This window comes from Ischnura elegans, chromosome 8 (assembly GCF_921293095.1).
Source record: "Ischnura elegans chromosome 8, ioIscEleg1.1, whole genome shotgun sequence".
NCBI lineage: Eukaryota > Metazoa > Arthropoda > Insecta > Odonata > Coenagrionidae > Ischnura > Ischnura elegans.
The window spans coordinates 6,873,440-6,897,865 of record NC_060253.1 but is presented as its reverse complement, the minus strand read 5'-3'; the positions used below and the strand labels follow the sequence as shown (position 1 = coordinate 6,897,865).

General features: G+C 36.7%; 1 protein-coding gene across 1 annotated transcript; it reads right to left on the bottom strand.

Annotated features, from left to right (window-relative positions):
- Positions 1-12: 12 nt before the first annotated feature.
- Positions 13-23,860, bottom strand: LOC124163916 (ubiquinone biosynthesis protein COQ9, mitochondrial). Its single transcript, XM_046541024.1, has 6 exons — positions 23,742-23,860; positions 20,683-20,865; positions 14,233-14,383; positions 9,619-9,808; positions 1,867-2,076; positions 13-210 (listed from the first exon to the last, which is right to left on the bottom strand). The coding sequence occupies exons 1-6, from the start codon at positions 23,797-23,799 to the stop codon at positions 181-183; spliced, it is 822 nt and encodes a 273-aa protein (XP_046396980.1). The 5' UTR covers positions 23,800-23,860; the 3' UTR covers positions 13-180.
- Between the last annotated feature and the right edge of the window lie 566 nt (positions 23,861-24,426).

The following is a 24,426-nucleotide window of genomic DNA, read 5'->3' as shown; positions in this document are numbered from 1 at the left end:
GATAGGCATGTGTATTTTACAAACAGCTTTATTTATCAATACAAAATTTGTAGCTTTAATGCATACATCTTTACTGTGTGCTGATACATTGCAGTAACACATACGGATCTCGCACTTGCTTTTAAAGCTAAGGTATTACACACAGCCATAAGTTAAAAGTTCACTAGGGTCCTCTACCTATCACCTATTCAGTCCCAAGATATTTCTGGCCTGAAAAGAAATAAAGAGTGATACATAAGTTAAATTTCATTGAAGTATGCATAGAAGGTTCATATGAAATACATACTGAGAATTCATATCTTTAAGTTGAGAAATTAGGTATAAGTACTCTAGTTAAGACTTAATATGCTAGCGGTAATGAACCTCCACCATTCACACAGAAAGGTGCTAATTTTGGAAGGTGAAGAACAAATCCATAGCGAAAGCTTAAGGTATAGATTAGAATGATTATCGTTTATGATAGAATAATCTTAGGATTGCCAAATTCCTGACGATCAAATATCTTAACTCTCCTGCTTCTTTTTTTCAATCAAACCCTTAATAAAAGCAATGAGTGAAATGTTGGTCATTTTTTGTACGTCACATTACATACTTAGGACTAATTAAGTTTTTTGAAGGCACAATAACTTACTGCACAAAAGCAGTGGAAAAGCGAGACATCCTTCCAGAGTGTAATGTGATCAACAATAAACCCCTTACATTATTCATTTACTGAATTTCTAAAATTAACATGTTGATGGATTATAAACCCCCGTAAAAAACTGAAGGATTTGTAAGCACCATCTATGAATTTATTGACATAGTAAAGAACTTAGTTAATTTGAAATAGGATTGAATTGGTTTCAACTATTTCTTGAGATCATCAGTGGTGCAATTTTCACCAACAATAATGACTCGGAAACAGAATAATGAGCAATGATTCAGCAAAAGTTGGGGTAATTGATAAAAATACAGGGAGTAATGGAAAGAAAAATGGAGAAGGAACAACCAGATATGACATTATGCCCAAAGGTGAATTAGGCAATAAGAGTGGAGGGATTGTCACAGATAAGATGGCGGGATGAGGTTGACTGAATGAGCTTATATGACTTACCACAATTTAAATAGGACATGACTTCAAAGTTTTCCATAAAATCCACTTTATTGCCCCATCACAAAAATTTGAAAGTTTAGGACAAATATTTGTTGTACGTCTTTCATCAATAAGATGACTGGCTAACATGAGATTTTTTTACCAAGTTTGACAAAAGAATAAAAATATTTTTATTTTCATCACATAAATTTCTACTAATTTTTCTGATATTTTCATGTAATAGCCGAGTCGTACTATAGATGGTGGAATTAATCAACTTTTCCATATTTTACTAGAATCGTTTTAGCAATAATTACTTGAATCATGGCAACCAAATTGAATCACGAAGGTATGAACCTCAAATTTATGGATTCAACTGGATATGGAATCCATAGATTTTAATGAGATCATAATAATGTCCAAATCACTGCTCCATCTGAAATATTAACACATTCAGCAGGGAGCACATCAATTGACGTGGTACCATCCTAGCCGAGATACTGAGCTCGTCAACTGACATGCTCTGCCGGTCGGGCCGAGAGCCCTTTCTCCGCCTCCATCCATGACTAATATCCACTTCCGAGTCTTCTGATCGTGTGCATGGCCTTCGGCAAGCTTCCCTCTTTCCACCCATGTGCGCCGTTTGTAAATAGCAGTATTTGAACAGAAGTTATGGCGCGTAAACCTCTCCTTAATTTACTTTCTTATTTTATCCGCTGATTCTGACGACTTTCATGAAAATTGGGCCCGCATTGCATGTGTTAACAAATGAAAGTTAAGGAGTGAGAACTAACCGTAATAAACGTAGCCATCGCAGTCTCCTGAGCCATTGCTCCAAAGTCCCCTGACTTCTTGAGGTAGCTCTGCAGCTGAGTAACATCTTCCATCCTTCTATCAAGGAAGCGCCAAGTTGCTTCATAATCTTCAGAAGTGTCTTGAATCAAACTTAATTCAGTGACTTTATACACGCCGGCCAATGCTATCCGCTTTGTGTACCAACTAAACTGAAATTACCAAGAAATATTATTAATTCATTTTCAGGATTAAAGTGAGCCACAATACTTCATGCTTATGGTATTAATTTTTTTCATCAGCATGGAGAAGTCCTTAGCCATCATCAAATATGTTGATGGATACAGCTATGAAATGTATAACAAGTGAACCACAGCTATCCATAAACACTTACAAACTACAAATCTTCAAGCAATGATTAATCACTCAAATAAATCTATCATTCGGTGAAGTCCTCCCACACCAGACCGAAAGTCATGAGCTTGAGTCACGCAATTCACGCAGACGACTTACAAATGTATGCTCATTCTACGGTAGAAGAGCTTCCATACAAAATCCACATGATTAACTCAGAAATTCGCTCAATATGCAGCTGGGCTGAATTAAACTGCCTTCAGTTAAACCCAAACAAAACCCAAGCTATAATTTTTGGTAATAAAAGACTTCTAAACACAATTGCTTATGACAGCCTCCCAAATTTAAGTGTCGCTTCCACCACTGTGCCGGTTACCAAGACTGTAAGATATCTTGGACTCACGCTCACCTGCAATCTATCATGGGATCCGCATGTGCTTGAAGTATGTAATAAAGGGAATAAGGCTCTTTATTTATTGAAACTACAAAAGAAAAATCTCCCTATTTCCACGAGAATTATGCTTGTCACATGTGTTATCTTCCCCATTATTGATTATTGTATACTAGTCTATAATGACTTACCTATTGTACTTGAAATGTGTTTGCAACGGTTAATTAACTCCTGTGTTAGATTTATATTAGATTTACATAGAGATGAACATTTGTCCAAATTCTACACTGATCTGAATTGGTTACCTCTTCACAGCCGAAGGGATTATATCCTGGGATCTGTTCTCCTTATTCCAAAAACAGACTCCTTTATACCTGTACGAATTATTCATCCCCTGCAAAAAAGTTACCGGAATTTCCACCCACCGTGTTTCTGACCTTCAAATTCCCCAAGCCCGCACCAATATATATTTCAAATCTTTTCATCCAACTGCGTCTAGATTCTGGAACTCTCTTCCGCCAAATATAAAGTCGTCACAATCACTTCAGTCGTTTAAAAGAAGGCTGTACTCGTATTTGAAGTCTGGGCTTAATTCAGTCTCCTAAACTCATTAGAGTTATTATCTTAAAGTTGTAATGTTAACAAAAATTTCAACATAAATATGCATATGTATGTGTATATTTATTACTGTTTAAGTTAAAACATACTCTTCTGTGTTATTAGTATTGAATATTTTACATCTTTTGCATAAATATCAACTACTTGTCAAAATGCCTTTGTTAAGATTTAGAACATTTCCTGTATTTTCCATTTTTTTTTGCTCTCATAGGTATTACCTAGAGCATAATAAAAATATTCTATTCTATTCTACTTCGGTGACAGATAGGATAGGGAAAGGCTTATGAAGGATTTCAATGGAAGTGCAAAGGGGTCGATGTGTGGAGGGAGTGAGTTCAACACAGAAGTAATGCGGTAGAAAAACGAACGTTTAGTGAGTGAAAGTCTAGGAATGGGCATGTGGATTAGGGGATGAGAATGGGTAGGGCGGGGTGGAACATTGAAATTGATAAAAGAGAGCAATGCTGGGCAGTCGATGGTGGAATTGAGAATCTGATTTAAAACTTATAAATAAGTTTTAAATCTGCTGTTAGCCTATGGGTAGTGAGATTAGCGATGATAAGGGAGGAGAGAATAGCATTAGTGGACATGTTGCGTAAATGCGGTATTCCATTTTTTACCATATTGGCAAAGAAATTACTGACACAGTCCAGGGATGAGAGGTTGGTTTGTGAAGAGATAGACCAGATGGGACAAGAGTAGGTAAGAATTGGAAGAATGATAGATGAAAAAAAAGTTCGAAGTGCTTGTGGGTCTTTAATTTCAGTGGAACGGAACAGGAGTCCTAAGAGGGACATTGCTTTAGACTTGATGGATTGTATGTGTGGAGAAAAATTTAATTTATCGTCAGTGATAATGCCTATGTCCTTAGATGTCCTTGGTGGCAGCGGGGTAAAGTCCTCGACTGCCAAACCGAAGGTCGCGGGTTCGAGTCCCGCCTGGGTAAGTTACCCTTATCCAGGGCATGGGCGTGTGTGAATGTCCTTCATTGTTAATTGTTAATTCCCCATTGTAAAGGCCGTAAATGTGCTGTTTATGGGGTAATGGAAATAAATAAATGTTGATACACGTTTCAGCGAGTGATTAAAAATACTGTAGTCAAATTGATGAGTGATCTTCTTTAGGGAAATGGACATCACACTACATTTATCTGGGATTAATGTAAGATTCCAGACATTACACCAATTCGATGTCTGACGTAAGGTGTCTTGTAGGTCTTGGCAATCAGATGATTTTTGAATTTCCTTGAACAATTTACAATCGTCAGCATAAAGGAGAGTTTGAGCTTGGGAAGAAGGTAGCAAAGAGGCAAGATCATCAATATACAAGTTAAACAGGTAGGGACCAAGGACACTCCCCTGAGGAACCCCAGATGTCAGAGGAGACCAAGGAGAAGATGAGCCAGAAAGAATAACCCTTTGAGTTCGGTTGTTGAGGAAGCTAGTTAGGAGACTTTTGAAATTACCAGAAATATTAAATCGTTCACTTAATTTGTGGAGGAGGAGGCTATGATTGATCGAGTAAAAAGCTTTGGAAAAATCCAGGAAAATGGTGTCTAACTGTGATTTATTATTAATGGAGTTAATGACGTTATGCTGAAAGACGGATAAGTTGGTCATGCATGAGCGGCCCGGAAGGAAACCATGTTGATTATCACAGAGATGAGGGGAGGTGAAGTAGTATAGTCGATTTAAGATTATTCTTTCACAAACAGAAGAGAGAACTGGAAGTAAGGAGATGGGTCTATAGTTTGAGACAACATTTTTTGGCCCGGATTTATGAATGGGGATAACATTAGCAGTTTTCCATTGTGGTGGAAAAATGCCAAGGGAAAAGCATCGGTTTAAATGCGAAGTTAAAGGAATGGAGAGTGATTCAGCACAATGGCGAACAAATATCGGACTCAGGCCATCAGGGCCTGATGAACGTTGAAGGGGAATATTGCGTAAATATTTAAGAACTTCAAGCGGGTTGGTTCGGATTTCACAGAGGCAATAGGGAAATTGCATACTTTTTATAAACAGTATGCTGATATACTACAGTAAACACTTAGTACCGCAATATACTTTTTTCCGCTTAAAATTCAGTTTATATACTAGAAAATGACTCCCAAAAGTCTCCCGAGTTTCGCGGGCTAAAAAATACCGCCCCCACTAATCTTAGGCCGTGACGTCATAGTTCAGTAGGAGTCCAAGATCCAAGCCCAGTAACTGCAGGTTTGGAAGAGCCACGTTGCGTTTAAAGGAGAACATGGCTGAAATAAAGAAAAATTACCAGTGGTGCATTGTTCCTCTGTGCAATAACACCCCAGAAAAAACTTACGTCTGCATTCCCACGGAGGAAATTAGAAGAAAAGCCTCGATGCATGCCGTCTGTCGGGATGAGCGTTACGGAAAAATAAGAGTATAATAAACGGAATGATAAACCCGTGTGCTATGTGAGTGAAGATAACTTTAACATAAATAATATTTCCATATTTCATCGACTGAATAACTTGAAACTGACATTTTTCGATAATTCGGCCGCCGTAGAATAAAAACTCAACTTCTCAACAAAAATCGAGATAGGTGTTTCTCGATGGTTACGATGTACTCAAATTATTTATGGCACTTGTTCAATTTCAGTTACGGAAGGACATAGAAAATTCCATGATGTTTAAAATCGAGGGAGGAAATATAAAAATATAGAGCAACGTTGATCCTCATGCATTCGAGTGCCAGCCAAGAAGACAGCGTTTTCTTCTACTGTCGGCGTCAAAATGATGTGCCGCTGTACTTTGCAAATTTATATCCTGGCTTCACTGCATGCTATAATAATGAAGTATACGTCATTTTAAAGGAAATTTTATCCTAAATTCTGATTTATTTTATTAAAAAAAATTCAAAAATCTAGACACGGCCAGTGCAATAAATGACTCCGCACACCGAAAAATCAGCCGTTTTGTCAACTTTATGAACTTTGCAACTCAACCTAGGGAAAACTACTACGTATACAGCATTCATCTTCCACATTAATTTACACTCATCAGTGCGGATTAATAAAATGACTTTTGGGTATTTTTAGAACTTATATTTTGTTATAAATTAATGAAAATATTTAAACATTATCTTGTCCCATAGTTTATCCCGAAAGATAAATATCCCCATAAAGGAAGTTGTAGATGGAAAAAAAATGGAATCCAGAGGTGGTCACAAAAAATGAATCGCAGCATTCTTTGATTTTATTCTACGCCGTTGCTTGCTTTTCAGAAAAAGTTGAGTCACAAGAGGAATGTTCCGCGGCCCTTGATTTTGAAACTATGGAGATAGAGGAAAATGTGTGGATCAGCAATTTCCATTTAGTTGGTTGTCAGGATAAACCAAGGATCCATTTAAAGGTTGTAAGGCCATCGTATAAAGATAGGACTGATGTGCACCACAGGGGAAATGGGGTGTTTGAGGGAAAGTCAAACCCAAAGTTGCCCGATGAATGTGCAGTTCTATGTTGCTCTTTCCCCAGTTAAAACCGAATAGAAATTGGATTGGGATGATATTTTCACCACGGGTTCCGGTGATAGTGAGAGTGCAGGTGATCACGGTCATCGTCGAAGGTCATCCCTCTAGGATTTCCGATACGGAATTTTTAAGTGACAACCGATCGCAATGACGATGAGCTCGCCTTTAGAGTAGGTTTCAGATATATCGTGAGAAAAGCTCCCAAAATGTATTAAAGACTGTTTGGAAAATATTCACATTTTAATGCTACTTTAGGAAGGCTTTCATTACAAAAGTAACTTCTTAACACCTGAAGACGTTGTGTTTATTATATTGATCAAAGTGCGATTGACCGATTCTTTCCGCAGAATAGGAAGTGGCTTCAGGGTTTTTGAGTCACAAGAAGGTAGATTGTGTTGGAAGTTCGTCTATATTATCGCTACTAAATTAAAACATTGATAGTCTGGCTTCCTCAGAGCTTCCTGTCGCCCTCCAGGCAAGGCATTTTTAAGTTGAAAGTATCATCGACAGCTTCGAGGTGGAAATAAGTAACCATAAGACTCTCTACCGGACTGCCAAAAGAATACACATTTCACGTGAGTATACGCTTTCGCCAATACTATACGCAAGTCTCACTTTGTTATGAACTGTAAAACATTTCAAATGCACATCAGCTACCTTTCCATTTCTCGGCATCAACTTTCGGCGCCGACGAAGTCTACAGTTTCACCAAAATACCCTGTTATAATGATGGAATCAGTAACAGGAAGCTTGCTAGGATCAGCCTAGGAATAACGATATTCCTTCATCTTTACGCAATCTATCGCTTTCAATGGAGGAGAAATAGATCAAATAATAGCCCTGAAGTCACAATGAACAACTCCGATACGTCTGCACTTCAATAAATGAATCATAACCACGCCGTCGCTTGTATTCAAGTATGCAACCTCTACTATGGCCGTGCCTCCTCGTACTGAACTATGACGTCACTTTTCTACCAGCCAATCATCGGGCGTTTTCGATTCTCACTTGCATTTGAAAATTCTCGTGAACTTTGATGCATTAAATATCGCAAACCACGTCATAAAATAATAAATAAACTTTCACCGAGGTATGCAAACATATATTTTTATATAATTTTGGGGCTATTGATTATATCTGAAATATATGCAAGTTCCCTATCACTGGAAATGGATACAGGGAAGTGATCATGGGTGAGAGGTGGGGAAGAGAGGGGCGTCATGCATTCAGAGAAGAATTTGAGAAACAGGGTCGTCCTGTTTTCATCCTGTTTTCTCCAATGGCATTAGCATTAGCGTAATAAACTATTTCAGGGATTCTAGGTTTACTGCGGCGGCGATTTACAAATGCCCAAAATTTTCTTGGGTTGGTGGTAATGGATGAAGTGACATTCTGGGTGAACTCAGCATAGTCATGTTGAATGAGGACCTTTGAGTAGCGACGCAGGTCTTTGAATGAGCGAAGGGTGTACTCATTTGGGCAGGATTTGTAGAGGTACCATGCACGGTTCTTATTTCCAAGAATACGCAAGATCTCGGGCTTGAACCAGGAAGGAAATTTTCTGGACCTGCATTTCACCTTGGGCACACAGTCCTTAATGACACTTTCAATAACACTGTAGAGGTAGTCGACCGCTTCCTCAGGGGATAAAGACGATAAAATGCCCCAGGGGATGAGGTCGAGGCGGCGGTTGATGTCCTCCCAGCAAACTTTTGACCAGGCAGGAAGGGAAAACAAAGGACCATTGGGAGGTGCACGGGTTGTCCGGGAACGGCAGAAACGGTACTCGGAATCGAGGGATTCGTGGTCAGAAGCAAAGATATTTCGCCCCAGTGTAATTTCTTCTGGAGGAAGAGACGAAATAAGGAAATCCAGTGTTGCCAAATCGCGAGTATGGTGAAGATTATATTGAGAGAGTTGAAGGCCAGCTATGAAATGGTCAAGAAAATAGCGATCGTGGACATTGAGCGGATGGCCACAATTTGGGGAGTCCCAACGGATTGATAGGTTAAAATCTCCCAAAAGAATAACATCACCAAGCTTCACAGCACTAAGAACTGAGTCCAAACAATTTTCTAAGATTATGATGTCACTTGATGGGGGGCGGTAGAAATACTCTATTAAAATTTTCGATTTCCCACGGTTGCGAGAAGAAGGAGAAACTTCACACCACACAATTTCACATCCCGTCTCCAGGTCCTTGCGACGCTTTGAATAAAAGTTAGAGTTTATAGCGAGGAGTACACCACCACCTCTAGAGGATCTATCCCTGCGGTAAATTTTATGAGTGTGAGAGAAAGATTCACATACATATGTGAGCACCTCCTCCCCTTACGATCGCTACGTTCACCAATCAGATTTCGATTGGTATGAGTACGATGGTTGAGTGTGGTAAATGCAACAACCACACTGAGAAGCACACCGCTTCAGCTTTCCCTACTCCCCTGAGAACTCATTGTCTGATCAATACCAGGTGGCCTGTGTGCAGGGCTTGCCTTCCTTCTCTAGTCAACTGTTGGGGTGCGGGTCTTATCAGTATGATTCACAGGGATTTAGTTTTCATATACAATGAAACCTCTTCTTTTCACTCATCTTTGCATTTTTTGTGTTTAACATTTTCACTAATTATGAACAAAATTTATCTTCTAGTCCCAGATAATACATCATATAAAAATTTCCTACATTTACACTTTCCTCGGATTCCTAGGAACTTTTTCATGAGTTCCCTTCAATCGTGTAAATAAAGGTTTCACAATGGGTTTCAAGGGTTTGAAAATCTTAGGTACATCCTCAAAAAAAAAAAAAACTCCCATGATTAATGGGCAAATGGATAACACCAAATATGTTATAATGGAGAGGAAGACTTAAAAAAGAAACATAATTCTTGAGACACTTACATCAACAGAGTTGTCACCAGCATAATAACAGATGTCATCGACTAGAGTGAGGAGGTTGGCAAGGGAAACTGGAACATTTTGTGGCATTGTCATGATGGCAATGGCCTGAGGCCAATGCTTAATGTACGGAATAATCATCCTGAGACGAGTTTCCACGGCATCCCGGGCAAATTTTGGTGGCTTCCTCTTCCTGGAAAAGAAGACAGAACAGAATGTACCCTGGTGAAGTTCGTCAATTGAGTTCATAAATTTCAAATAAGGAATACATAAAGGATACATTAATATTACATGGTCTCAAAAGTCTTGGCTACATGCTTCACATTTTCAATCAGAAAGCCAAACAATTTCATGCACTAACATTTCCATCCCTGCACAGGGTACACAAGTTATTGTAATATGGCAGTATGATTCACTGGTGGATGATGATTGTATAGTATTCCAAGGCAGCAAAATCCACCCAAGAGCAATGCTTTCCTCAGATTCTGATGAAATATTTTAGCACAAACATAAGATGCGATTGTAAATAAAATGTGCCCAGCCAAATAAGTATTCTAATGGCCAATTAATTGCACATGCTAAATAGTAACCACACAGCTTGCACTGAAAATTCTACCCTGGGTACTGAATCAAATTTTTAATTTTAAACATCTGAGTTTTAAGAGCTGTGCAGTCCAAATGAAGAAACCTGTTTCGATCCAACGAAAAGGATTACAGATGCTGTTACTTTCTACATTGGGTCATGTGCTGCAAACATCCTTTACCCAAAAAAAGAGATACCCTTTTTTTGGTCAAATCACCTAGCCTAAATTAAATGTGCTCGATTTTCCCATAATTTAAAATGCAATACCTTGCACTTTTTATTGGAGGAGGAGGCTCAATTAGGTATTTCCTAATTGTTAGGACCATAACTACAGGTACGTATATCATAAAATATTTGAAGAGTGAATCTTATAAAAAAGATTTTGGACTCTTATTACCCTACGTACAAGATATCTGTCAAAGAAGGTTCTTTTTCATTGAGGAACATAACTAAATTTCATTGTTTCAGAACCAAAATTAAAATGGATGACTTTACTTGTGCAACTATACCGAGAGTCGTCAATGCTGAGAATGCTCAACATTGTGTATTTTGACTCGGAAATTACAAAGAAGTATACCTAACTCATTGAAAAACTTTCTTTGTTTCTTTGAATCATAATAAATCCTCCTAGCCACAGTGACCGCATCCAATATTTTTAATTTTAGTGGTTTACATATGATATGTTTTCTGGAAAAAGGAATAGATTGCAAGTTATGAAATGGGAACTAGAAATGGGAATACAAAGTGGTCAAAGTTGCACTCATGCTTTTTGTTGCATTGAAGTTGGTTGCTTGGTTTGGATGACAGAGCTCCTCAATCTCGGGCATCAGGTGCTTTATTATACAGACAGTAGACAACATCCTCATAAGTGGCCATTCAATAATCAATAAAATTACTATATGAAACTTCATGCCCAAAGTACATGCGTACATATCAACAAGGCTGAAGTGAGCAGGGGGTCTAGGACTAAAAATCTCCCAGAAACACTTGAGAGATGCATAGTCTTAAGTGTACCCCCTCCAGCTGAACCTCCCCAAAATATACCTCCTCTACGTGGTGACGTATTTCTCCTTCAACATCAACATTTCAGCTTTGAGTCAAAATGAATAGGAAAAAGTGAATTAGAAACCAAATCCCAGGGGGAGCCCCGAACACCAAAATTGAAGTCGCGGCCCTTGTGTATCGAACCGTGTTCCTCATCGCAAAAAAAAAGTGTTACGGGCAATTTATAGAAAAAAATAGCAATAAATTAAAATATTATACACTCAGAATGATACTCCAGAACCCATACATCAATGGCAGCACTAACAGCAACAATTAGTGCTAAACCTGGTGATATCAATGTGAAAATAAGCATTTGGGTTGGTCAATTTCTAATTCATGGGAAAATTAGCGTTGAAATTTATGGAATGCACAATGACTACACATTTCTGTTACATGCTTATAATCTGTTTTTAGTAAACTGTGAATAATGGAGGAACATATCTTGACATTAACATATGGTAGGAATGACAAATCACAATATTTATTAATAGTCCAGGAAATGAAGCATTTTGGCTTGCAATTTTTTCAAACTGAATCGATTTTCTTGAAATTTTCACAATAAGTAGGGAATATACCAAGAATCAAAATCTATATCATGCCGACGGGCGCTTTTTCCCTGGGGGTGGTTTCCACCCCATCTCGTGGGTGGAAAATGTTAATTATATTTTGACTACAGGAATCGATAGAAAAGTGAATTCTAAGAATAAAATGTTCTTTCCATTTTTTGCATTAAATTAATATTTTTCGAGTTATTTGCGATTGAAAGTAACAGTTTTTTGGCGAAAAAATGAACGATTTTAATCGGTTATAGGCAAATAACTTGAAAAAAGTTAATTTTATGAGGAAATTGTGAATTACAAAACTGTAGCTTGTAAAAAATTAAATAAAAATCATATTTTATATTTCCTTTATGACCAATTTGGACCGAGCTACAACTTGTTGATGGTTATCTATTGTTTGTCATACGCTAAATTTGAAAGATTCAATGCCAAATAGCGGGAAAAATGTAATTTTCGAGGAAATATTGTGTAATCTGTTTAAAAGTGTTTTTAAAAAACTTTCTTATAATGAGAAATAATATTTTTTTATCATGAAATTTGAGCGAGTAAGATTAAAAATAAGATCAGTCCCTACTTTTTTGTACGAAAACATCAGTGAAAACAACTCCTTATTACCACACTAGACAAGATTCATCAATGCCCTTCAGTATTTATCTTTATCTAAGTATTGTTAATTGATTCTAGAAGTTTTTTTAATTTACAGCTCTAAATTTTGAAAAAATTGGAGGAAAAAGTGAAAAGTCATTTTCTACAATTTCGTTAAAAATGCTTTTTTTTCAAAATAACTCCAAAAAAACTGGAGATATGAAAAAAATGCTAGAGTAATAAATTGTAGCTTCTTTATTTTCAAATATTTTGGTGTACTTTAATTTTCTATGCAATAAATATTTGGTGAGATATTGATAATTAAAACCTCTGTTTCCAAGGGAGCTCCACCTTATTTCAACCCTTAAATCCCTCCACTTTCAAAATTAATGACTCGAAAAAAATTTAATTCACATGACCTTGTAGTCAGTAAAAACCCTACAAAATACAATTTAAATGAACTTTCTATCATAAAAAATAAAGGAGCTATGTTTGAAATACCAATCAAATTTATTTTCGAAAAATTCGAAATCCACAATTCAGAGCATAATATTCCTCATAATCAGCATATACTTTGTGTACTCTACGTTAGAAGCTAACGATACACTCAAATTTGCCACAAAATAAACACACATACCCATAAGATGTATATATACATGCACATATGTGAGTATGTGTGCTCTCGCTCACAGTGACCTGTGAGCATGCATGTGGTGGGAAGACTGGAAGCCATACAGTCTCCGTTTGATTGTGTTTCATGTAATGTCTACCTAAATGTACATTTATTTGTTTATGTTACCATGAAGAAGTTTGTTCTGCTTATCCTATTGTTATATCTTTTCTGTGCTGTGATTAAAATCATGAGAGAAAAAAGTGAATACATAATAAAAGGAGCAAGAAAGTGAATGAGAAGATACAATGTGATAAATAATTTTTATTTTTAGGGTAAATATTTTTTTTTTTACATTAACCCCCAATAAGGGTTGATTATTATGGGTTGAAACGCCTTAAAATTATTTTACAAATAAAAAAATAATTATACGAATAATTTAAACTAAATTTTACTCGTATTTAGCTTTAAAAAATAATTTTTTAAGTCTTAGCTTTTAGGGGTAGTTTTCACCTCTAAAAAATAAAAGGCGCCCTTTGGCATAGTATAGATTTTGAAGAAGGGGGTATGATTAGTCTAATCCCAAATATTTATGCAAATCGATTCGGTTTGAAAAAATTTTTAAAGGAGGTATGAATAGTATAATCACAAATTTTTATGCAAATCGATTCATTTTGAAAATTCTTTTTTACATTAACCCCCAATAAGGGTTGATTATTATGGGTTAAAAGGCCTTAAAATTATTTTCCAAACAAAAAAAAATAATTATACAAATAATTTAAACTAAATTTTACTCGTATTTAGCTTTAAAAAATAATTTTTTAAGTTTCAGCTTTTAGGGGTAGTTTTCACCCCTAAAAAATAAAAAGCGCCCTTCGGCATAATATAGATTTTGAAGTAGGGGGTATAATTAGTCTAATCCCAAATTTTGGTGCAAATCGATTCAGTTTGAAAAAATTGCAAGGTTTTTCACTTTTATGAGCTTCATTTCCTGGACTATAAGGCGTTTGAAGTTGATGTGAGTGAGAAAAAGTGAAAGAATAAGAAACTGCTGCATCCATTTCCTCTGATGTCAGAAACGTTTAAGATAAAAATGCACAACTCATTCCCTGTTCTACTAAAACCACTAATATTTTGAGGAAAGCAATTTGGCTGGGCAAGACTTGAATTTCTGCAGCCCAATCTCTGACATGCAAAACCCAGAATTCCAACAAAGACTACCAAAGGCATATTACATTAGAGGGTCAGTCCGAGCCTCCTCAACTTCTTGTTTCAACCTCTCAGCTAAGTCATGGTTGCAGGAAGTATAAAAGAAATTCACCAATTCTACTCCACCTCCAGGAAACAGCCCATGTGCCACACCCGGATAACCAATACTTTCTGCTCCTGTAATATTAATAAAACATTATTGTTGGGGAGCATGATTTTTATTTAACACTAAATTCACACTGATACCATGTATATTGGCTACTTGGATGTCTCCCTTATTTATTTTGAATGTTGACTGTTGCCGCTTGTTGGCTTCATGTTGTACTTAGTCAGTTTGTTTTGCTTTGCTGGTATCTAAGTTTCTCAAAAAATGCCTGTACATAAAAAATACACATTTGAGCAATGGGAAGATCATATATACAATCCATGGATATATACAATCATAGAGACATGAGGCAAAATTGATTGAAATAAATTTTTGGAATGCCATCAACCTGGGTTTTGGTGACAACATTCATGACATCAACTATGAAGGTGAGGTGATAGGCACACTCAATGCTGAGCAACTGAGAATCAACTGAAAGGCACACAATATGATATTTGATGCTCTCAACTAACTTATGAAATCGGTGAATTTCAATTAGGGAAGAGAGCATGAGACAGGCTACATCAAATGTACCAATTAATCTAATCAACGTAATCAGACTCTTCACTAACCTTTTCTTTAAACTCTTACATAACAATCCTCACAAAAGTAGCTTCCACTAAATAATACCACTTAACTGCCTAGACATGGCTTCTTTTTTAAAAGGGGTGGTATCACCTTATTCAGTAAGAATGCTTCGTCTCCTCTCCCAGTCGCATACACAAAGCAGCTGACAGAGATGCCAAGTGGGCTGTTTGCCTCAAGACCCTCTCTGACACCCTATAAATCTATCTCCCTGCGCAGTATGTATTCTTAAGGTTCAGTGTGAGGTGCACGGGGGTATTGCCAATGGCCTCTTGGAAAACCCCATGGCCCAAAATGTCTCAATGTGGCTCCAAAATAAGTTCTAACCGAGGGCATAGTGATGCCAAACCACCCCTGCCACCCCACCAGCCTGAATTTGAATCATTAACTGACCACCCCCAGAGGATGAACTAGCATTTGTAATTCTTCCTCAGGATTGAGCCAGGATTTGTACAAGTCCTTCCAAGAATGGGGAACCCTACACTACAAATGGTGAATAAAAGGTATCTACAACAATTTCAAAATTATAGGAGAAACAGCTGCCCCCCCCACCCCCTGACTCCAGTGACCGAATTCAAAGATGACTGAGAAGAAGCTTATTCTGACCCTTAGACCATACAAGCAAGTAGACCCGCCATGCTCCACCCCTTCCCATGGCTTGCCGTGTGGCCAACATCTCCCCTCCGCTCCCTTCCACTTTTAAGGTGGCGTGATGTCACGCTTGGGAAACGCATCATTGTACTGCATGGCTACGAATGGGGATTCATTGTATCACTGCGGTATTTTGACCATTTTATTCGCAATTTTTCAATTTAAGTATTAATATTTTATGGTTGGAAGGAAATTACTTAGCTTTTCTACACAAAAACACACTTTATTGCCGACTAGTTTCGGTTACACTGTACCATTTTCAAGACTAGTGATACACATAAGAATTTGCCGGTATATATACTCTGTGGTCGGGTGATTGGAGGGGAAGGGGAGAGGTAAGTGACGGGAAGGGTGACGGTAGGAAGAGTAGTAGAGTAGAGGTAAAGTAGGTCCAATCACCCGACCACAGAGTATATATACCGGCAAATTCTTATGTGTATCACTAGTCTTGAAAATGGTACAGTGTAACTGAAACTAGTCGGCAATAAAGTGTGTGTTTTTGTGTAGAAAAGCTAAGTAATTTCCTTCCAACCATAAAATAAGGAATTCTACAAAGTAAAGGCCTCAACAATTCAGTGCATGAAGTACTAATATTTATTGCATTATGTACGAGAAGTATTCTTTCAACCATGGTTGGATTGGTGAACTTACAATAAATGAACAGTGGCATTTTTCGGCATAGGTAGCGACGAAAACATATTGTGGCAGTAAAATGAAGAGAAAGCCCTTTGTACACTTCCGCAGATTTTTTTCTTAACATGACATGTCTCGTTAGCAATCTAACATCATTTGGAACATCCTTATAAAAGTATTAAATCTCACACAAAAATTTGAAATGGGGGGAATTTTAGAGAGGAAAAGGGTCATGGTGTAAAGACTTGGCCGGTCGTCCACGAAGTAACACGGCAACGCCTTCGCATATTGAGTTTTTTAACGGTCACTTATGGGACGCAAATTGAACTGCGTGCTAGTGCTATTAAAAAAGGGATGTCAACAAATCAGCATTCAGATGATTTAGGCAAGTAATAAGTTCTTTCATAAATGCATAATTTTTTTATTTAGCAGACAGCACTCGTGTTATTTATATTTTGTGGTGGTGGAAAAAGGTCTAGCACCAGCCTTGACAGTGACAACTACGACTTATGTACGCTACCGAAAATTCTGGGATTACATTATACCTGCATTAATAATTTAGAAAGAAATAGAGGATTGGATTAAAATACATTTTAAAAATAAATTTACTTTAAAACAATCAATTTTATTTTATTTATTAACTAACTTATTAAATATTTTCATGAAATATTATAGGTATCTATGTACTTACAGAGTTTTCAATTATATTTTTGTAAACAATTCACGACATAATTTAATTTTTTAGATTTTTGTCATAGTGCACAAATAACAAAAGAGGATGCGAATTCAAAGATCATCTAAGAAGTGAATCTCATTTTATTAAAAAAAAATCCAGAAGTGATTACTTTGTCAAATGTGTGAAATGCAACGGATAATTTTCTATTTTGCATGGCACTAGCAATGATATTTTGAAGCACTTGGAGGTGCAAGAACGTAAAAGATATTTAAATACTGCTGCATATGCCTCCAAAATACATTAAGTTTTAGTAAAAACAAGTTATGGAGACCATGAAAAGAAACTAGCATTAGCAGGAGGAGGTCTTTCCATGCTATTTTTCATAATCATTCCTTCAGATCTAAGGCCTGTACATCACAAGTTATCAAAATGGTTTTGCAGCGCACATGATACATAACGCCGCTCAAACAGCTGCTGATTTGTTGCCCACAGATGTGGAAAATATTGTCATTAAAATATATTTCTAATTCTATATTACACTGTGCGTGTAGAAATTCTGAAAGAATTTTGTGAAACTGCGGAAGTCGAATATCAGAAAATACTTGGTTACCGTAAAATGCACTAGTTAGCTATTTTGTCAGCTGTAGAATTTTGAAATTATACCACACTATGAAATCCTACTTTCTGTCACAGGTTTAATGTCCTAGAATTTTAGAGGCGAGTTTTGAAAAAGAATCCTCAAATTTAGCTAGATTTTATGCACAATCAATCACCTCTTTTTCAAAATGCTATTGAAGACGATAAAATTTTTGTGATCAAATTAGCGAATGAAGTTAAAAATTTAAAATTTCTGTATCAAAAGCAGTTAGAGAGTAATTTTCTTCCGTTAATCATCGGTAAGAATATAAGTGAGCTCAAAGAACAGGGTGCAATAAATCGTGCAGATATCATGAATGACGTTAAAAATTTCTACAGTAACTGCATAGATTATTTACAAGAGTGGATGCTTTATCAAAATTATATTGAAAATTCTCATTGGATTACTTAAAACATGAACTTAATTGGAATGATGTTCGAAAATCATTCGATCACTGTACACAAAATTTCCCATATAATAACATTTCCGAAAATGATCTTTTTAATGAGGTATCATTATTAAAAAAATATATTGGTTAGAAAAGGGTAAAATCTTGGGCTTCAGCAGAAATCTTGATGGAGTTCAAATGGTTATAAATATCTCATCATTTTGAAACAAAGCATATTCCATAGAATAATGCACTAAAATTAAGGAATATTCATTGCCCTTATACCACAAGCTAATGCTGCGACTGAAAGCATTTTTTCTGTAAATGAAGTGTGTGCATCAGAAAAATCTCTATCAAGTGTTGAGACTTTGAAAGCAATTCAATGTGTGAAATATAACCAAACAAATTCATGTGAAAAATTTCATGAGCCTTTCCACAAAAGAAATTAAGAAAAAAAAATAGCTCAAATATAAGAAATATGCCAAAGAAAAAAATAATACTAACCTAAAATTTAAATGAATCATATTTGTAAATTATAATTGTGTTGACATTAAAAAAATACGTATTAAAATACTATTTCTGCATTGCATTATTTTCTTACAATAAATAAATATAAAAAATAATAAATTAAAATAAAGACCAGATTATTATTGAAGTACCCCCTCCCCCTCGGTCAAAGGTGTCCCGCTGGATGATTGTTAAAATTTAGTCACCTTAGGTAAATATCTCGTAACGTTTAATGCTCTCGTATTACATGTTTACATACAAGGGCGTACCCAGGATCATAACTGGTGGGGGGGCAAGCCATGATCTAGGGGGGGAGCAAGCCATGGTCTAGGGGGGGGGGGGCAAGCCAAGTTGTGACATTTTGGCATGGAAAAGGTGAATGAAACCAACACTATAAGAAAATTATTACAGGGCTTTATTAGTTTATAAGATTATTTCCTTGAAAAATAGTTTTATTTTAGCTACTTATCTTGTACTAATAAATATCATTTTTCATGGGTTTGAAGAAAATTTATTGAATACTTTCGTTTCAATTCAGTACTGATTTTGCTTAAAGACTTTTGCGATTTTTGCTTCTAGGGGGAGGGGGGGGGGGGCAGCTGCCCCCCAATGCCCCTCGCTGAGTACGCCCATGTTTACATATGACATTCTCAATCAATGTATTTAATACGATCGCTTCTTGCTTTATCTTGATTTATGCAACTTTTTGCACACATTCGAGGCTATAAGATGCTTTAGATCATCGCAAAACTATATTTTTTATGTTTAAAATCATTTTGCGTGCCCAATATCTTCACTTTTCAGTGACTCTGCAGCGGATAAGTGTTAAAATCGTACACGGTATATCGTCTGCATTCCCATCCGTGACGTCATGCTCCCTCATCCCCCTCACTTTCCCTCCTTGTCATGTTGGCCACAGTGTTCCGCCCCAAGAGTGGGTCTAGTTGCTTATATGGTGTAAGTTCTGACCAATCAGAAATTAATTAGGACTTATTTGCCCCATCAAGATGAAATCCCCTTTCATTGATATCCTCTTTTTGTCCAGCAGACCACTACAGAAGCCCTCAAAAATCCCATTGCATTCATTGGCAGCATTTTTCCTCCAGCAGACCACTACCAAAACTCTAACACTTCACTGATTCACAATCACAGAAGAGGTAAGGAGACGGAGGATATAGCAAAGAATCACCCACAGGTATAACTAAGAGCTGTTACTGTCAATTAGGCCACGAAGATGTCTTTCCCAAGCAAAATCTTTGAGTGAAATCAACTCCTGAAGAATCCTCCGTACTGATGAGACGAGTAGCATAACTATTGGGGTAGGGGGAGATGAGGGATAGATCCCCCCAATGCCTCAGAGAAGTAAATAAAAATTATTTAAAACTATTGTCTAGTTTTGACATATAACAACTGCATATGCTCAAACTTTAAGTTCATTTATTAATATCATGGCAGTGAGAAGAGTCACTGAATACAGACTGGTGACTAACCCCCGGACCTGTTGCCGGGGGGGGTCACCCCGCCATCCCCTACCAAAGGATATTCCTAGTAAGACCACTGCCTGAGATGAACATAAATGATGTAGAGTATTATCGATGGTCTCATGGTACAGTAGATTCTGTTTAATGGGTCCACCGGTTACTTGGGGCAGCCGCTTAATTGGGGCAGATCTTGAAGAACATAACCCGATAGAGGAATATCCCAGAGTATTCTCCGCTTAATTGGGACAGCATGCCGCTTTATTGGGCCATGAGTCGGCGATATAGACTCTATACTCGCGACGAAATTAAAATTTTTTGTTTTCTGAATGCTATTTTTATATTTTCCTCCCTTGATTTACTCTTATTTTTCACAAATGTTCCTATTCTTACCCTATCTTGAAAGCTCTTGTTGTTATACTATCCGCAAGACGATAGGACTTTTCTTTAATAGGACTCACTAAAAGACATTCATTCAGCGTCGCCCGAGGCTGTGAAAAATATTTTTAACTAAATTGTTATAATTCTTAAAAATCATAATAAATTAACTAAACTCGCTGATTAATTAATCAAATTAATATTTTAATAAACTCATGTTGCATTATAAACATTCTATAGTCTTCTTTCTATCATTTCAACGTTTGTTTATGCCCATATACAGGATAGTTCGCCTGATTGGGGCAGCCGCTTAATTGGGGCAAAGTGCACAAGTCCCGATATGTCCCAATTAACTGGAATCTACTGTATTAGATTCAATTTTAGGATTATAATCTCACCTGCACTGATTGCAACTTTGGTCCATCCATGAATATTAACATATGGTAATGATGCTTCCATGATTTTCTTTTTCACATCTTTGGTATCAACTTTGCAACTTTGATCTTTATCTTCAGCATTGCTCTTTGAATCACTATTTGAACTTGAACTTAAAGCCCTCCTCAGCCTCTCTTGAGCTTTTCCTGTGCATTGAAAAGTAAGAAATTACTTCAGTACATTGTATACCAAATTAGTACATAACACATCCGCCGTGGTAACTAAATAGTGTGAAGCATATCTTTGTAGAATATTTGATGATGGGGTGAAATATATTTACAGCAACTTATGACTGATGAATATGGTACGCACTTAAAGCTATTCATTCCCTTCAAGGAAAAACATGCTTTTCAAGATGATTTGCTATTCAATTTACCCCATTGACCACTGATGACATCGCTTTTTTAGCTGATGTATGAACATCTATTCGTGGATTAACTTCACAAGGGTAAAAGTTGAATTTAACAAACTTCAATACTAAGGAAACTATTACTGAGATGTAGTTAGAACTACCAGCAGAAAGAGGAACTGAGATTGCAAAATGTGTAGAAGTGACGTTGATAGTTAATTCCATTGGTGCATGACAGAATAATATTTGCTCTTCAACTCTCTTAACAAACCAATTATACTTCTAACTGAACCTGTTACAAGCTGAATTATTAACTTCATGTAGTAGATATCATTTCTGAATACTAAGCTAACAGAACTTAGCTGTATATGATGTAACGTGAATCAGCATTATATTTCTAATTATAAATTGATATAAATGAGAAAATTATAACTAGCCTCATTTATGAAATATTATCCGAAGGCAAAATTGTTTAACTAAATCAGAGATGAATAAATAAACATATGATTTGAAAATTTAAATGAATTTATTACAAACTTGGATAAACAGTTTACAGCCAAATTTGAAACTGTAGTTGCAGTGATCACTTATCATACATGGAGTTTTACATGGATCACTATTTAGCCATACCAAGTTCCAGACATTCATTAAGCCTTCCCATTAAACTTTCAATCAAATCAAAGGTGTTGAGAGCAGACTCGACAACCAAGATCTTTTCATCAACAGGAAGGTTGGGTAAAACCATTCCACCGATTTTTACATCAACATCTGGCTCACCACGGGGACCCTTCTTTCCCAACCTCTTTTCTTCATCCAGATCTTTACGTTTGACCTGATAGTGTGCTCTCGAGTAATCGATACCTTCCCTTAGGGGAACCAAAAATTTCTGCTGTATTTTGGGGACATGATCCCAAAAACCAGATACGTTCATACAGTCTCTAATGGCAAGAAAACGAAGAAGATTAAGTGCAGACAGCACCTGATCTGATGCCTCTAAAACGTCAGTTTCTGCACCATGCTCCAGAGAACAACCTCCTTTTGAAAGCAGGAGGGCTAACAGATTTTGTCCACTGAAATGTGGACTAGACTTCTGAGCACTTTGAGCTCCTTTTCCACTGGGAATCAAAGTGTTAAGTATATTTTTAAGTTGGACAAGGAGGAAACCGGCCAATCCAGAATGACCAGCTGATGACAACATGCTCATCAACACCAAATATTTTCCTTTTTCATCAAACTTCTTTAGGTATAACTCTAGAACTTTAACTCCAACTTCACGACATTCACGAGATGAACTATATACCATGACATTGATAACGGCCTTTCGAAAAGCACTGTGTGCTGGTGAATCTAATACATCACTTGGCACAGAAGAATCTACTTGAATTTCGATGACTGATTTGGCAAGAGTTAATCCTTTAAGCATATGTGCGTTCTCTTTGGGATTAAAGAGAGCTGTGGAGAGGTAAATACCGCATTGAAAAACATATAATTGGTTGTATACACAAGGAATTTTGTCAATACATATTTTCTCCGCGAGCAATATGTAATAAAAAACTGCAAAACAAATATCCGGTATTTCGCTCACGTTAAATGCATCACACTCTCCCAAATCTTCCAGGATTTCCTCAGACTTAGAATCCTTTTCAACACATTCCGATGGAAGTCCCTTTACTCGATCTAAATAGTTCATCATGTCATCCGAAATACGGGAGTAAGAAACCATTAATTGCTCTGTGATAAAACGAGCTTCACTCATTGACTTTCCGTCAAAGCTTAGATCCAGAAATGACAATGGGCCACCAAAGAGACGAAGAAGAAACACTTGAAGAATCACCGACATCTCCTTACATGAGGTTAGACCTTCTGACATCTCATTACTCATTTCATCAATCAAGGGGGCCAGAGACCTGATTATGGAAGAGTACATCAAATTAATACGCGCTGTGGCAGGGTCAAGATCCAGCAATTTGCGTTCTTCTGAACCTTCTAAACCAGAGCATTGTGGTGACTCTAAACTCCCCAAGTGACCTAAGAAGGCATTCAGCAACCACTTCAGGGAATCGCTACGCCTACGAATAAGTCTCATATGGACTGATATCGAAGGCTCCAACAAAGCAATGAACAAAATGTCATTGTCAGCGCTAGAAACATGTTCAATAAAGTCTAAAATAGCCTCCTCTGGATTTGAATTCTGAGAAATCAACAATATTAGTTCACTGCAACACTGAGTAAGTTGTGGCGACCTTTTAGACGCATCTTCATTTAAATGCTTGGAAATTACAGAGATGAGTTCACAAGCATTGCTTTCCACGAGCTCACGATATTTTTCATCTTTCAAAGTTGCCAACGCCTCTTCTGTCCGGAGATTTTCTAGATGGCTGCTAAGAATTGTCGTGAGATCACACACACTATCACTTGTCATGATGGCGCGGCACTTGCTCAAATTACAAGACTACGTACAAAAGATGAATTTATAGCTTTGCAATTCAAGTCAATGATTATTTCACTCAAAATTTCCTGTTATTAAACCTGCAGAACTACGATGGTGTAAGGGTGCGCGCCAAAAACAAAAGAGAAAACTACATGTTACTTCTAAATATTCACATATTTCATGGATTGTCACCGACTTCTGCCACGAAAGTACAATTGACTAAACACTTCAGCAAAACTTACCCTGAAAAACACTTCTACGACTTAATGTAATACATTTAAATAACATGGAGATGGCCATACTTCTACATTTAATACTGTCGGTTGCGATCGGATGAGTCGTTTGTAAATGAGCCGTTCTGGCAAATTGACCTTAATAAAAGATTCGTTCGCGGTCACATTTTCGTTACTGTTCTGTTTATACAGTTCAACTACTCTCCAAGAGATGCCCTTATCCAATAAAAAATTACCTCGCACGGCGGGTAATTTGACAGGTAGTTCCACGAGTCTACGGCAGTTTAAAATTAAAGATGTCAACAAATATTGCAAATCATTTTTATATAAATACAGCATAAAATAAATAAGTTTTTGACGGGAAGAAATCTACCTGGACATGAATTGATAATTATGATTACGAATTTATGATGGCACACAAACACTGAGAAAATATACACGTTTTTACTTTAAATTAATAACTATAAAAAATACTACGAATTAACATCAGTGATTAACATCAGTATTCCTTAATAAAGGCCTAGCTTCAAAATTTCAAATTAATAGACATCTATTTTTCAACGACAATTAAAAGCAGGGATATAAGAAATACTATATGACTCATCAGTCATAGTTTGAATTTTTCGCAATAAATCTCGAAAGGCTGGACTCAATTTAACTGTATCTCCACACGCATATTTAAATTTGATTTAAT

Coding starts and splice junctions, on each gene's coding strand:
- LOC124163916 (XM_046541024.1), bottom strand. CDS start 23,799: ATGGCCATCTCCATGTTATTTAAATGTATTACATTAAGTCGTAGAAGT. Junction 14,384..20,682: donor CAAAGTTGCAATCAGTGCAG/GTGAGATTATAA, acceptor TTAATATTACAG/GAGCAGAAAGTATTGGTTAT. Junction 211..1,866: donor CGATGGCTACGTTTATTACG/GTTAGTTCTCAC, acceptor ATTTCTTTTCAG/GCCAGAAATATCTTGGGACT.